Source organism: Pongo pygmaeus, chromosome 5 (genome assembly GCF_028885625.2).
Source record: "Pongo pygmaeus isolate AG05252 chromosome 5, NHGRI_mPonPyg2-v2.0_pri, whole genome shotgun sequence".
Taxonomy (NCBI): domain Eukaryota; kingdom Metazoa; phylum Chordata; class Mammalia; order Primates; family Hominidae; genus Pongo; species Pongo pygmaeus.
This window is the reverse complement of record NC_072378.2, coordinates 31,984,120-31,999,198: the sequence shown is the minus strand read 5'-3', so window position 1 is coordinate 31,999,198 and position 15,079 is coordinate 31,984,120. Positions and strand designations below refer to the sequence as shown.

General features: G+C 52.1%; 3 protein-coding genes across 10 annotated transcripts; 1 reads left to right on the top strand and 2 right to left on the bottom strand.

Moving 5' to 3' along the window:
• Window positions 1–2,266: 2,266 nt before the first annotated feature.
• Window positions 2,267–5,616, bottom strand: LY6G5B (lymphocyte antigen 6 family member G5B). Its single transcript, XM_063666048.1, has 3 exons — window positions 4,815–5,616; window positions 4,539–4,667; window positions 2,267–3,962 (listed from the first exon to the last, which is right to left on the bottom strand). Exons 1-3 carry the CDS (start codon window positions 4,936–4,938, stop codon window positions 3,562–3,564), a joined length of 654 nt encoding a protein of 217 aa, XP_063522118.1. The 5' UTR covers window positions 4,939–5,616; the 3' UTR covers window positions 2,267–3,561.
• A 131-nt stretch (window positions 5,617–5,747) lies between these two features.
• Window positions 5,748–10,642, bottom strand: CSNK2B (casein kinase 2 beta). Of its 2 annotated transcripts, XM_054491942.2 has the most exons (8): window positions 10,536–10,642; window positions 10,356–10,434; window positions 8,928–9,010; window positions 7,855–7,957; window positions 7,172–7,287; window positions 6,652–6,727; window positions 6,316–6,505; window positions 5,748–5,982 (listed from the first exon to the last, which is right to left on the bottom strand). In XM_054491942.2, the coding sequence occupies exons 2-8, from the start codon at window positions 10,399–10,401 to the stop codon at window positions 5,892–5,894; spliced, it is 705 nt and encodes a 234-aa protein (XP_054347917.1). In that variant the 5' UTR covers window positions 10,402–10,434; window positions 10,536–10,642; the 3' UTR covers window positions 5,748–5,891. The 2 variants fall into 2 exon arrangements, with proteins under 2 accessions (XP_054347917.1, XP_054347918.1); XM_054491943.2 differs by lacking the exons at window positions 10,356–10,434; window positions 10,536–10,642 and adding an exon at window positions 9,624–9,752.
• GPANK1 (G-patch domain and ankyrin repeats 1) lies at window positions 9,899–13,783 on the top strand. 7 transcript variants are annotated; one of them, XM_054491939.2, is made up of 3 exons: window positions 9,899–9,971; window positions 11,281–12,005; window positions 13,155–13,783. In XM_054491939.2, the coding sequence occupies exons 2-3, from the start codon at window positions 11,380–11,382 to the stop codon at window positions 13,597–13,599; spliced, it is 1,071 nt and encodes a 356-aa protein (XP_054347914.1). In that variant the 5' UTR covers window positions 9,899–9,971; window positions 11,281–11,379; the 3' UTR covers window positions 13,600–13,783. The 7 variants fall into 7 exon arrangements, with proteins under 7 accessions (XP_054347914.1, XP_054347915.1, XP_054347909.1 ...); XM_054491940.2 differs by having other exon boundaries at window positions 9,953–9,971; window positions 11,278–12,005; XM_054491934.2 differs by having other exon boundaries at window positions 9,963–10,264; window positions 11,278–12,005.
• The last annotated feature ends 1,296 nt before the right edge of the window (window positions 13,784–15,079 follow it).

The window sequence follows — 15,079 nt, the reverse complement described above, 5'->3', positions numbered from 1 at the left end:
TAATTATCATTGGTTTGGTGTTTTCCGTCAGAGTACAGGCCACACAGATTTAACACGTGTGCAAAACACCGTATAGGTAAAAGTAGATGCGTACGATGCCATTTCCATCAAGCACAGACAGAACTCATCTAAGCTACTACCAGTCAGGACAGCGGCTACCCCAGAGCTGGGAAGAGCACCTGGGAGAGGGGAACAGAGGCAGGCTTGGCTGCGGGTAAAGGTCTTCACGCTGAGTTGGTGGCTGGTTACACAGATGTGTGGTTTAAAAAATCCATCTTGTGATACGTGCAAGCTTCTGAATGTTTTGCCAAAAAGTTTTGAAAATAAGTAAATCAGCCAGGTGAGCATGGTGCTGTGCATCTGTGGTCCCAGCTACTTGAAGGCTGAGGCAGAAGAATCTCTTGAGCCCAGGAGTTCAAGGCCAGCTTGGGCAACATAGCAAGAACCTTAGTAAAAAAAAGCTGAACATTGTGTATGCATTTGACTCTAGGGCAAATATATTTTTTTGAGGGGGAAAAGGCCTTAACTTCCACTTATGTATGCACATTTACATACGTTTTCTCAATCATCTGAGGCACTATCCCTACTTGACAGGTGACTAAAGTGAGGCTGAAGAGACTGACGTACCCAAGTGGTAGAAGAGCTGGGATTGGGCCTCCCAGCCACAAAGCTGCACTGCTTTTCAGAAAAAGGTTTCATGACCCAAGCACTGGGCTGCAAGCCTTGAAAGGGCAGACACCTGGCTATACTCATCTGGGAGGCCTGCTGCTCAATACCAAGCCTGACTCAGAGCAGCGTTACGTCCAGCGTGTTTATCCAGTGTATGGAAAAGGCTGTTGTATCCATGATTGCTTTCTATACGTTTGCACTATTTCAAAATTAAAATATTAGCATGAACATCCAACCACTGCAGCCCAACATCAGTGATCTCAGCACTTTGCCCCTCAAATTGGGCCCCTCGAGAGGGCATGCTGGATGCCAGAATCCTTGAAAAGAACTAAGGAATGGCAAGAGACCAGGGCCCCAGCAGCAGGTAACTCTGGGATGTGGCTCTGAGATCCTGAGTCTTTCTGGTTTAAAGAGAAAGTTTTTTTTTTTTGGAGACAGTCTCGGTCTGTCGCCCAGGCTGGAGTACAGTGGCACGATCTCGGCTCACTGCAACCTCTGCCTCCCAGGTTCAAGCGATTCTCCTGCCTCAGCCTCCTGAGTAGCTTACAGACACGTGCCACCATGCCCAGCTAATTTTTGTATTTTTTTTAATAGAGATGGGCTTTCACCATGTTGGTCAGGCTGGTGTTGAACTCCTGACCTCATGATCCGCCTGCTTTCGCCTCCCATAGTGCTGGCATTACAGGCAAGCCACCGCGCCCAGCCTTTTTTTTTTTTTTTTTTTTTAAGACAGAGTTTCGCTCTTGTTGCCCTGTCTGGAGCGCAATGGCATGATCTCAGCTCACCGCAACCTACACCTCCCCGGTTCAAGCAATTCTCCTGCCTCAGCCTCCCAAGTAGCTGGGATTACAAGCATGCGCCACCATGCCCGGCTAATTTTTCATATTTAGTAGAGACAAGATTTCACCATGTTGGTCAGGCTGGTCTCGAACCCGACCTCAGGTGATCCACCCACCTCGGCCTCCCAAAGTTCAGAGATTACAGGCATGAGCCACCGCACCTGGCCGAAAGTTTCTTTTCTTAGGTGAAAAGACCTGACATCATCAGGGTCTAACTTTCTAGGTTTTGTAGGGTATGTTTAAGGCTGGGGAGAATCACAGTCCCCATGCTTTGATCTCCAGCTAAGCAGAGGGTGGGGAGGGATGTGTGCCCTTTACAGGAGGCTGAGAGGAAGCCACAAACGCCAAGTGCAATGGAGAGGGCTCTGCAATCCTATTTGGATCCCACACCTCACTAACCCTCTCTTTTTTGAGACAGTTTCAATCTTGTTGCCCAGGCTAGAGTGCAATGGTGCGATCTCGGCTCATTGCCACCTCCATCTTCCAGGTTCAAGTGATTCTCCTGCCTCAGCCTCCCGTGTAGCTGTGATTACAGGTATGCACTACCAAGCCCGGCTAATTTTGGATTTTTAGTAGCGATGGGGTTTCTCCATATTGGTCAGCCTGGTCTCAAACTCCCAACCTCAGGTGATCCGCCTGCCTCAGCCTCCCAAAGTGCTGGGATTACAGGCGTGAGCCACTGCGCCAGGCATTAACCCTCTTTAATCTGTGTTTACCTGCCCACACCTGAGCCTGACCCCACAAACAATGTGACACAGTTTTAGCCCAGTCCCAGTTTATTGTGGAGGAAAACGGGGGACATGGAGCTGAGCAGAACAGACCCTTCCCTCTCCTCTCACAGGCCCCTAGGGAGATGGGTGTCAGGACTCAGTGAGGTGAAATGGGGCTGAGGAAGCCAGAGACTGACAAGAGAGGACAGGAGGCAGAACAAGACCAGGACAGGCGGGGGTTGGTGGAGACAGTGAGGCAGGGACACAAAATTGCCAAGTCAGGACATCTGCACAGAATTCTATTCCTCATCCTTTTTTTTTTGGAGACGGAGTCTCACTGTGTGTCACCCAGGCTGGAGTGCAGTGGCACAATCTCTGCTCACTGCAACATCTGCCTCCCGGGTTCAAGTGATTCTCCTGTCTCAGCCTCCTGAGTAGCTGGGATTACAGAGGTGTGCCACTACACCCAGCTAATTTTTCTATTTTTAATAGAGAGGGGGTTTTACCATGTTGGCCAGGCTAGTCTCAAACTCCTGACCTCAAGTGATCCGCCCACCTCGGCCTCCCAAAGTGCTGGGATTACCGGCGTGAGCCACCATGCCCGGCCTCCTTGTCCTTCTTGCTGCTAGTTCAGTCTGGTACTGGGTCTTAGAGACAGAGACAAGACAGGGGAAACAGAGATAGATCTCAATAGGCAGGTGACTGGATTGAGAGGGATGGGGGATACTGGAACACTCAGATGATGGGGAAGGAATGGAGGAACCACTGTGCCTTTCCCAGGTCAGCCTGTCTGGGCAGAATCCACACTAGAGATTCTTTTCTAGGGGTAAGAACAGCACCAGGGGTAAGAACAGCACCAGAGCTCAACCAGGCACGGTGGCTCACACCTGTAATCCCGGCACTTTGGGAAGCCGAGGAGGGCAGATTACGAGGTCAGGAGTTCGAGACCAGGCTGACCAACATGGTGAAACCCCATCTCTACTAAAAATACAAAAAATTAGCCAGGCGTGGTGGTGCACACCTGTAGTCCCAGCTACTTGTGAGGCTGAGGCAGGAGAATCACTGGAACCCGGGAGGTGGAGGTTGTAGTGAGCAGAGATCATGCCACGGCACTCCACCCTGGGTGACAGAGCGAGACTCCGTCTCAAACAAACAAAAAAACAGCACCAGAGTTCGAGAGAGAAAATTACACCAAAGTCATATAGATGCTAGTGGTACAACAGAGGGAGGCCTAAGAAATCACAGTGACCAAAGAATGTGGGTGTTTTCAGAGAGGGCAGTGCAGGATGCTGAGAGTGTTACAGAAAGGTACTTGCACAGTAGAATTCAGGAAGGGTGAGGTGTCAGAGTCCAGTCTGGGGAAGAACCAAAAGTCCTGAACTATTGAGGAACAAGTACATGCGGCGCAGCTCAGAAAAAGACAAGCCCAGGTTCAGGGACAGTGTGACCATGGGGTCCAGGCCATCAGGCTCCTTCCCAGCATGGAAATTGGGGAGGGGCAGTGAGAGGTTCAGGGCCTGGTAGAACCACTGAATCTGGGAGTCAGACAGAGGCAGGGCCAGCGGCCTGTCATGGGGCTCCAGCAGGGAGCTCTGGAGCTGGGGGCTTGACCAGGAGTTGCAATAATCGTACTGGCAGCACTGGGCCTGATACCAGTACTCTGCAAAGTAGGTGTTGCGTTTTTCTTGGCAGCGGTAGGAATTGTACTGTCCACAGCCTCGAACGATGAAGCGAACCTTGACATCTGAGGGAGAGGGGAAAGCTGATAACCCCTTCCAATAGCTTCCCATAGTCCATGAACCCCTGCTACTGACTTTTCCCATCCCTCACCCAGACCTTACTTCTAACCCAGACTCCTTCAAGAGGCTAGAAAAGTGAGCTCTGCTGGCCCCCTAGAACCTTAGACCCCTCCTTCCGAGATTCTTCTGTTTTTTTTTTGAGACAGGGTCTAGCTCTGTCACCCAAGCTGGAGTGTGGTGGCACAATCTTGGCTCACTGCAACCTCTGCCTCCTGGGTTTAAGAGATCTCCCACCTCAGCCTCCTGAGTAGCTGGGATTACAGGTGCACACCACCGTGCCTGGCTATTTTTTTGTAGAGACAGGGTCTCACTATGTTGCCTAGGCTGGTCTTGAACTCTACAGCTTAAGTGATCCACCTGCCTCAGCCTCCCAAAGTGCTAGGGTTACAGGCATGAGCCATTGCACTCAGCCCCTCCTCTCTTCTTGTACCCCATGCCCGGAGCAGCCCTGATCTGTGAGAGGAGAGAAGACCAAGCCATTGGCTGCCCCACCAGCAGCCCCTTCCTGGGACCTTATTTACCATAATAGATGGTGATCACCATGCACGGGGATGAGCTGCTGATGGTACACTTCTCTGAGCCTGAAATGCATCCTACAGAAGGGTCTTCTAAGAGGCAGAAGTGGCACGTCCGGATGTCGGGAACAGGAACTGGGGAGGCAGAAGGAGGGATGGAGGCACTGGGTCACTCTCAAATACCCTGGGCCAGTAGGAAGCCCGATTATCCATGGCCACGCTCCACCCCCTTCCTGGACTCAGTTACCCCTTCCTCCCTCCCTGCCCCTGGGCCCCACTTACCCTTTCCTACTGTGAAGCCCACCATGACCAGCACACCTACAAGCATATGGGCCTTCATTTTGGAATTCTGGGGAGATGGGCAGTTCCTGAGGGATGCCCTGAAACCCCACCTTCCTATGACCATGCTCCTTAATCCTAAGCTGCAGGGTGGTTTTGACAAGGTCTGAGCAGGAGCTGCTGTAAATGCAGAGCTATATTCCTGCTTGGGGCAGGATCCTGGCTGGGAAGGAAGTTATTAACTTGGCAGGAGGGACAGCATGTCCTCACCCACAACGTCTGGTTCCTGAGTGTGGGAGCAATGGCCCAGATGGGGTAATACCTGGGCACTACCGGGTTCTTTATCCAGTGTCTACCTTTGTCTTGCATACCCTCCAAAGACCTATTCCCTCCCTCGGAAAGTCCATGGGTTAGTGTCTATGTCTGCCACCATGTGCTGTCCTCCTCATACAACAGGGCCAATTACTGTGCTGGGACAACCTGGCCAGGAAATCAAGCATCCCCATCCTTCTGAGATGAGCAGTCTCAGCTCCACCAGCAGCAGGCACACACACCACTGAGCAGCAATTCCGGACCTTGTCCCACCTCGTTCCACCCTTTAGTTATACTGACTTTAGGCTACTTTTCCTTTAAAACGAAAACTAGAAGATGGAACTGCTGATTAAGCCCCTTACAGTATAAACAGACAGTCATAGGTATCCAAACAAATACTTCTCATCTTTGAAACATGCTTTGTCTTTTCCTTTTGACCTTGCACTTCGTCACACGCAGTCCTAGGAATTCTGTTCTGCTCTATACTAAAAACATCACCCAATCCACTGAGCACAAATCTGTCCTGGTTTTCAATCTGGGGAGGGTGGGCTGGGCCATGAGGGCCCCTGGAGTCCCACACACCATCACCTTCCCTTCCCCAACCGCAAGCACCAGCAGACTAGCTCATGGCCTTTTCTTCCACTTTATTTCATATTCCCACCACAATAATGACTCCTTTAATTTAAACTAAAAACCATACAGGGTTCCTGAAAGGGTGGCAAAAAAGAAAGGAAGAGTCAAAGACTGCAGGACAGGTTGGGGAGGGAATCAGCGAATCGTCTTGACTGGGCTCTTGAAGTTGCTGGCGGCTTGGAGCTGCAGCTGGTAGGCCATCGGATGGATCTTGAAACCGTAGAGCCTAGGCCAGGGCAGAGGTCAGAAAAGCAGCAGCATGAGCCCCATCCAGGCCCTGCCAGTCACCTGCACTCCCACCTCCCCACCTGAGCTCCTCCATGGACTTGCTCAGAGCTTAAGCCTAGTGGTTCCCAACTTCTCAGCTCAAGAACATTCTATGGTAAGGTAACTGAAGCATACATAGCTAATCAAATAACTTTCCCACAGTCACTCAGCAGGGAGATGCCCTGATTCTGGGAGAAGCAGGCCTCAAGAAAGGGCCATGCCCTGTCCTCCCCTCTCTCTGGGGGATCTTGGGCCTTTCCTTTGACCCTTAATGACTCTCCCTGCTCCCTACCTGGGCACAAACTGGTTGGCAGGTCTCTTGGGCCGGTACTCGGGATGCACCATGAAGAGCATGTGAGGGAAACCAGTGCCGAAGTAGGCGCCATCCGTGTGATGGTGTCTTGATGACTTGGGTGTGTACACATCCATGCACTTGGGGCAGTAGAGCTTCACCATGGCTTCACCTGGGATGTCTGAAAGGCCTGGGAGACAGCCAGACTCAGCAGGCCAGGTATCCCCCTATTCCTACCTAACCTCCCCTCAGGACTCAGGCTCCAATGTGTTGAGCCCCAATTCCTTCCCATAAGACTGCCACATGGTGCCTTCCTTTCCCTTCTTCAACACTCACCAATGGGAAGCATTGGCTGGTTCTCACAGTACACACGAGGACAGTAACCAAAGTCTCCTTGCTGGTACTTTTCCAACTGAGGTGAATAAAATGGAAGGGGTTGGCAGGTAGGTGTAAAAAGAAGAGGCAACTCCCTTCGCAGCCCAACCCACATCACTCTGTCCCCCACTCCTCCCACCTCTCTCCAGAGGCCCCTTCCCTGGCCTAGATGGGCTCTCAAACTTCTGTGTTGCCTTTCTTCCAATTACACAGGCTACAAACCATCAGAGCCATTTGTTGTTTGTTCCTTGAGGAAGAGGCAGTCTTTCACAACTCTCTGATTCAAGGTCTGTCTCCCTCCCTGAAAACGATCCCTTCAGGATGACCCCCAATCGGAATTCAATTCCCAGGCCCAAGTTCTGGGGTTCTTCCCCTCTTCTCAGCTAGCTTCCTTAAACGGGGCTTAAACATGACTTCTTGCTGCAGGAACCTGTGTCTCTTACTGCTCAGAAGGAGGCAAGTAGGAGCAGAGAGGCCTCACCATCTGGGCGATGCCACGGTTGGTAAGGATGTAGCGGGCGTGGATCAATCCATAAAGCATCTCGGCTGCCTGCTCAATCAGGTCACTCTGGTTGGGGTTGTCTTCCAGTTCTTCATCTGAAACACAGCCCAGCCAAATGCAACCACTTGTTTTTCAGCTTTCCTAGGTGCCCTGCCCATATCCAGGGGCTGCGGGCTATTCAGTTTGCCTAGCACCTACTTTTGGGCCTTATCCCATCCAACATCTGGGCATGTGACCCAGAAACCTGGGCTTCTGACCCTTGCACCAATCGAAGACAGCTCTGCCTTCTCTTCACACCTCTTCAGCCTCTGCTCCCCGCTCTCCCTCCCAACTCCCTCCTCAATACGTAACTGCAACATGTCAATGCAGAAGATGAAACTCTAAACTAGAAGGTGCAAAGCAGGAGAAATACACAACAAATCAGACCCATGAGGAAACGCATTTTGGAATAGGTCTGAATTGTGGATTTAGAAAGCATGAGAACAAGTGATATACGTCACAAAACTAGACAAGCGTCAGGTGGAGGATCAAAATAAAGCATGAATTTGGGGTTAAAGAAATCAGAGAACCAAAGGAAATTTCAAAATTCAAGCAAGCGAACAGAGATTTGAAGAGAAAAATAGTGCACGCACACACACAAAACAACCCTGAGGATGCCTCACCAGGCTCCAGGTCCAAGATCATGTCTAGAGCTTGTCGATAGTGAGGGACCTGCTCATTGAGTCCAGTAAGATTAAATTTGTCCTGGATGTAGTCTTCATCCACCTGTCAGGACATGGAAGCCAAGAGGGAACCCATATCAAAATCCCCATCTTTGACCTGGGCAAAATGCTCTAAGTGATGCCTTATCATCAACACAACTGCATCTGTTCTGCTTGTTTCTCACTCCCAACTCACCAGAAGTACTTGTGTCTCTCCCTAGTTCACCTATACTCCCTCCCATAAAAGCTTTGGTTTTTCTTTTGTAAGGATAAGCAGGTACAGCAATCTTTTTCTTAGACATTCTTTTCAAGATCTTTGTCCCTACTCCTGTACCCCGTCTCTAGGAACCAGTTTTGTCCTCTCAGCTGGCTAAGGAAGGTGGAAGCTGAACAGCATGGTTTCTGAACAAAACATTTCAATGTGTAGCATTTCAATTTTCCTAAAGGCCACCTGAAACAAGTACTAGCAGTGCCACTTTAGTAACAAAAGATATAGGCTGGGCGCAATGGCTCACGCCTGTAATCCCAGCACTTTGGGAGGCCAAGGCAAGCAGATCACCTGAGGTCTGGAGTTCGAGACCAGCCTGGCCAACACGATGAAACCCTGTCTCTACTAAAAATACAAAAATTAGCTGGATGTGGTGGCAGGCACTTGTAATCCCAGCTACTTGGGAGGCTGGAGCAGGAGAATCGCTTGAACCTGGGAGGCAGAGGTTGCAGTGAGCCGAGATCGCACCACTACACTCCAGCCTGGGTGACAGAGTGAGACCCAGTCTCAAAAAAAGAAAAAGAATAAGAAAAAGACACAAATTGCCTAGCCCAACGTTATATTGCTGGAGGATGGCAGAGTCGGGACTTGGGCCCCAGTTTTGCCACTTTGGCACAGGTTCGTCGGGCTTTATAGAGGGGACTCTTTGCTGATGGGAAGTTTTCAAGTAGCATGTAAGAGAACAGTGTAGAAGTGGAATATGCGAAGGAACGTCTGGTGGGAAGATATGTAAAGCTGCTAAGTAGGGAGGTTGAAGAGAACTCACTTCACAGAAGAATTCATTGCCACGGAGCCCACAAAACCAGGAAATCCAGGACACCTCCTCTGAGCTGCTCATCTTCACGTCAGCTGGAAAAAGAACAGTGTCAGTAAAGCTCAAGTTCTCCTTCCCTGCCTCTGGTATCCTCCCTCCTCCCACATTCGGCCCTCCAACCACGGGAGAATTCGGAACCACCCTTTCTTAAAGCATCCCAAACTCTGAAGCACTCCTCTCCAGCTCCTCTAATTTACATCTCAGCCCCTTTTCTTTGAAGTTAAACATTCTTTGGGGTCCCACCACTTGAAAGAAGCCAACAGATACTTTGACCCACCAGCCCGACCCACATCCCTGGAGCTTCCGAAGGCCAGAGCCCCTCTCTCCTCTGTGTCAACTCCGGCAGGGACCTCAACTCAGGCTCCCTACCAATGCAAGTCTCTGCATGACCCCGGCGCCTTTCCCAAGGGTTTCCAAGTTTATCATTCTCAAGCAAGAACCGGGCTCCTCCTTTTCTCACAGGTTGGGGGCGACTGTCAGGTCCCTTTCACCGGAATCCACACATCCCCCCTCCGCTCCTCAGGCCACCTCTCCCTCCTACGTGCCGGACCTGGTCGCTTCCTCCCCCGCCCCCACATCAAAGTCCGGAGACCCCATGTGCCGCTCCCAGCGACAAGGGACTCGGAGCAGCGACGACTTCAGACTCACCGGCTGGACGGGGACCAGGACTGGGGTGGGGTAGGGAAGTTGCTACTTCCAGGGAACGGCGGCGACCGCTACAGCGCAGGCCGCGGACCCGACCGCGGCAGGCGAGGTGGGGCGGGGGGAGTGGAAATTAGGGAGGGTGGGGAAGAGGGCAACACGCAAGCGCCAAGGGTCAGGTGCCGCGGTGGATGCCGGGACACGGAGTCCCCGGTACAGAAAGAAACTGGCTAAATGAGAGAAAGCGAACTACCAATCCCAGGATGACCCGCGCACGACCCGGCTGTCACGAAGCCCCAGAGGAGGACGCTTGCGGGCGGCGCACAACGATAAGCCACCGGAAGCGGAAGCCAGGTATGGCGTTTGGGGCCCGGGAGTCTGGGCAATACAGTTGTGTGCTTACTGACTGGGTGAAGAGGCTGACTTAGGGCGGGGAAAGGAGGGAGCCAGGCTGGACCCCTTCCCGCAGCTCTCCTCACAGTTCCCCTCTAGTCCCGGCGCGGCGCTGCTGCCCAGGGGACTGGCCTATCCTCGGCCAATCCGCTGGGTCCTTATTGCCTGTTGGGCTCCTAGTGCGAATCAGTCTCGCCAGAGACCCTTGACGGGCCTCCTGTTTCACTCCGGGCTCCGGCCTCATGAGGCGAGAGGTGCGGCTTGGCTCCGTGCGTAGGGACTTGGGTTGGGTGGGGTGGGTTGGGCTGGGCTGAGCTGAGCACCAGAACGGCCCAGTGCGCTAACCTGAGGTGGTGCCAGCCATTCTGCTCGTCCCCTTGCACTTCTCCATTTCCCCTTAGGCTCTAAGTGTGACCTTCGAACCCTGGTCAGAATAATGGTGAGGGGCAAGCGTGACGTTATTTCATTACACGGCTTCTCGGCATTCCACAGGTTTCCCTCCGCCTCCTGAGGGCCTTTCCTGACCCAGAGAGTGGATTCCTAGCTCCAGAAAATGGGCTTGGAGCGGGGGCCACGTTGAGGAAGGCGAAGGGCATTGTGGGGGCGTTATGTAAAAGTAGGACCCCAACCGACAGATCCTGGTGCTCGCGCCACCTGGGCGCGCGGAGCTTTGCTCGTTTACTATTGGAAAAGTTCCAGCGCGGGAAACTGAACCCGTAGCTTTGCGCACGCCTGAGCCCTCAAGTAATGTGGGTTGTGGTTTTTGTTGTTGTTGTCGCCACGCATGCGTCTTCGTGCCGTGTGGCTATTTGATTGTGTCAACTCTTCTGATTAGAATAGCGCCATTTTGCGGTACGGAAGTTATACAGCAACACGTATGGGAGCCTCTCCCCGAGATCTTCTAGGGAGTGACCCATCTATTTTTGTTTGGGAAGAGGAAACTCCGAAATGGGATCGCGGAAGACTTAAAGGGCCAGGCTGATTTTTTTTTTTTTCCTACTGGTATGTCTGTTTTACGGGGTGGGAAAGTAGTTTCAGAAAGAGGCTGGTATTTATTGTTTGGTGAGGATGGGGGTGGGGGCCGGACGCAGGACCTCTGAACAACAGTCTCATGGAGTTTTATTAATCTTTACTAAGGAGCAAAGTCGGTATTGTAGGGTTCCATGTTTTTACGCAAAACCTCTCTCCCTTAGGCCCTGCAGAGTCCTAAGTTGTGGGGTCACTTTAGCGGCAGGAAAGTGTTTTTGACTACTTTTTCTCATCCCAGCAGGTCTCTGAGGCTGTGGTTGCTACAGGGTCACCAGGAGCTTGGCTTGCTTGTCTCATCCTTCCCTTGCCTGGTATCATTTTCTCAGTTCTCCCAAAAGCCATGTCCCGGCCATTGCTCATCACCTTCACCCCAGCCACTGACCCCAGCGACCTCTGGAAGGATGGGCAGCAGCAGCCACAGCCCGAGGAGCCAGAGTCCACCCTGGATGGGGCTGCAGCCCGAGCTTTCTATGAGGCCCTGATTGGGAATGAGAGCAGCGCTCCTGACTCCCAGAGATCTCAGACTGAACCTGCCAGAGAAAGAAAGAGAAAGAAAAGAAGAATAATGAGGGCACCTGCAGCAGAAGCAGTGGCAGAAGGAGCATCAGGAAGACATGGACAAGGGAGATCCCTTGAGGCTGAGGATAAGATGACTCACCGGATACTGAGGGCAGCCCAGGAGGGGGACCTGGCAGAACTTAGGAGACTGCTGGAACCGCAGGAGGCAGGAGGAGCTGGGGGGAATATCAACGCCCGGGATGCCTTCTGGTGGACCCCACTGATGTGCGCTGCTCGAGCGGGCCAGGGGGCAGCTGTGAGCTATCTCCTGGGCCGTGGGGCTGCCTGGGTGGGGGTCTGTGAGCTGAGTGGCAGGGATGCGGCTCAGCTCGCTGAAGAAGCTGGCTTCCCTGAGGTAGCCCGCATGGTCAGGGAGAGCCATGGAGAGACGAGGAGCCCAGAGAACCGGTGAGGGGAAACTTCAGCTCAGACCCATGTCTCATTGTGTTCTGCCTCTCCCAGCCACACCACACCAGAGGCGCCAGCACAGTACTGAAGAGTTCTTTCCTTATCCTTATGTGTAGGTTGACGAGATAGTATAGTCAAGTGGTAATGAACATGAGCTCCCTGGATTTAAAGCCTGATTCCACTTACTTGGGCAAACAACCTAATGTCTACATTTTCCAGTTTTCTTATCTTAGAAATGGGGGTAGTAAGGATTGTTGTTAGGATTCATGGGTTAATATATGTAAAATGCTAGAATAGTGCATGCCACATAGTATGCAATACATGAATGTTAGCTATAGTCATTATCACTAATGTCCCTCCCCTTGCCCCAGAGTTTGCTAGGTCTGGTTACCATTTTTTTCTTTCAACTATTCTGCTCTGGATCCCACAATGGTTTAAAGAAATTTGTTTTTAAGACCAGTCAAGTGCAGTAGTGAGAAGGAGGGGAAAAGTAGAGTAAGGAGTTTGATCTGTAACTGAGTGAACAATTAATTCAGATAACTCACCACCACCTTTGGACCAGCCTGGATCCCTCATTGTTAATTAAGTAGGAAGGAAGGCAATTTGTCCTTTTTTTTTTTTTTTTTTTTGAGACAAAGTCTCACTCGTCTCACTCTGTCGCCCAGGCTGGTGTGCAGTGGTGTGATTTCAGGTCACTGCAACCTCCACTTCCTGGGCTTAAGCATATTTTTTGTAGAAAGCAGGCTTTGCCGGGACATGGTGGCATGTGATTGTAATCCCGGCTACTTGGGAGGCTGAGGCAGGAGAATCGCCAAGGTGGAGGTTGCAGTGAGCCAAGATCATGCCACTGCACTCCAGCCTGGGCAGCAGAGCAAGACTCCATCTCAAAAAAAAAAAAAAAAAAAAAAAAAAGCAGGCGTTGCCGTGTTGCCCAGGCTGGTCTCAAACTCCTGAGCTCAAAGCCATCTGCCCGCCTCTGCCTCCCAAAGTGTTGGGATTACAGGCATGAGCCACTATGCCCAGCTGGCAATTTGTTCCTTAGCAGAAAAGCTGAAAAGATCCTGTCCTACCCTGCCAGCCCCCTCTGAGGCCTCAACTCTTCCCCTTTTCCTTCCCCTGCCCTTAATGCTTTTTCTTCTTTCACTGCAGGTCTCCCACTCCCTCCCTCCAGTACTGCGAGAACTGTGACACCCACTTCCAAGATTCCAACCACCGCACATCCACTGCTCACCTGCTGTCACTGTCCCAGGGTCCTCAGCCTCCCAGCCTTTCACTTGGGGTGCCCATCTCCAGCCCCGGCTTCAAACTGCTGCTGAGGGGGGGCTGGGAGCCAGGAATGGGGCTGGGACCCCGGGGTGAGGGCCGTGCCAATCCCATCCCCACTGTCCTCAAGAGGGACCAGGAAGGACTAGGCTACAGATCAGCATCCCAGCCCCGAGTGACACATTTCCCAGCTTGGGATACCCGAGCTGTGGCTGGGAGGGAGAGACCCCCTCGGGTGGCCACACTGAGCCGGAGGGAGGAGAGAAGGAGGGAGGAGAAAGACAGGGCTTGGGAGCGGGATCTAAGGACTTACATGAACCTCGAGTTCTGACTTTGGTAAAGTCTGACCCTGCTGGTCTGCTGCTGAAGTCTGAACTTGGGCCTCTGACCTGGGCCCTTTGACTTCCCCTTTCTGGGATCTGCCCAGGTGCAGATCCTCAAGTTTTTGGTCAGTGGGCTCTGTCTTCGTGAGAGATGGGCTGAGAGTGAGAAATAAATCAACCTTTTGTGGTTTATTCACTTTTCTGGAAGCTATTCTGAGGAAGCCAAACAGAAGCCTGGGAGCCACATGGAAGTCCCACCTGAGTCAGAAGGGGCAGCCTCTCCAGGTGGCATGATAAGGTCACCTCCCTGCCAATCTGGGTTCACTTTCAGGTCCCAGCCCCTCCTGGGAGTCCCCCACCTATTCTTTCAACCCCCTTGGACCAGGAATTGCCCAGTTCCATGCAAGTCTCACTTCCCCCAGGAGGAGTTCCCTGACTACAGCCAATTCACTGATTTCACAAACATAAGTCCATATACCATGTGCCAAGAATACAGGTAAAGACATTCCCAACCCTCAAAGAGTTCACAGCTGGAGAGGGAAACAGCCATGTTATCAATTTTTTTCTTTCTTTTTTTTGAGACGCAGTTTCGCTCTCGTTGCCCAGGCTGGAGTGCAATGGCATGGTCTCGGCTCACCGCAACCTCTGCCCCCTGAGTTCAAGGGATTCTCCTGCCTCAGCCTCCCAAGTGGCTGGGATTACAGGCATGCGCCACCACGCCCGGCTAATTTTGTATTTTTAGTAGAGACGGGGTTTCTCCATGTTGGCCAAGCTGGTCTTGAACTCCCGACCTCAGGTGATCCGCCAGCCTCGGCCTCCCAAAGTGCTGGGGTTGCAGGCATGAGCCACCACTCCTGGCCCATGTTATCAAATATTATAATACAGGGTGATAAGGGAAGTCAAAGAAGGCCTCTGGAGATGAGAATGGGTAGGGTTTTGCTGGAAGAGGCCAGTGTGATAGGAAGGCCCACGGTTATCAAGCTTGTACACTTAGTTGAACTGGGACCAGAACTCTAGCCTCCAAATCTAAACCTTAAGTCAAACTTCTTTGTTCCACCTATTTGTCTACACTTTTTTTCCCGCACTTCCCCACTCTCCCACCACCCACCCCCTTGTCTTGCTCATGCCAGGTGGTAGGCACGAGATGAAATCTAGGAATTAAAATTTGCAGAGAGGGGCAGGGGAGGGCTGTTCGAGTCGCAAGACTCCTCTCATTTTTTCCTTTCTGGGGAAGCCTTTCATGAGGTCTTGGATGCGAAATGGAGGAGTGGTGGGGGATGTGAAGAACCCAGGAGCAGGGGGCTGTAGGGGGCGACCGAGTTTAGGGGAGCATGAGAAACCCGGGAAAATGGGGAGCTGGGTTTATATTAAGGTTCTGGTCCTTGCTAATCTCGGTTTGGCGCCCCGCGGTCCGGCGCGCACGGACAGCGCGGGGGATACGGGGGCGGTCGATTCGCAGGGTCCGCCCCATGAGCTGTGGCACCGCCC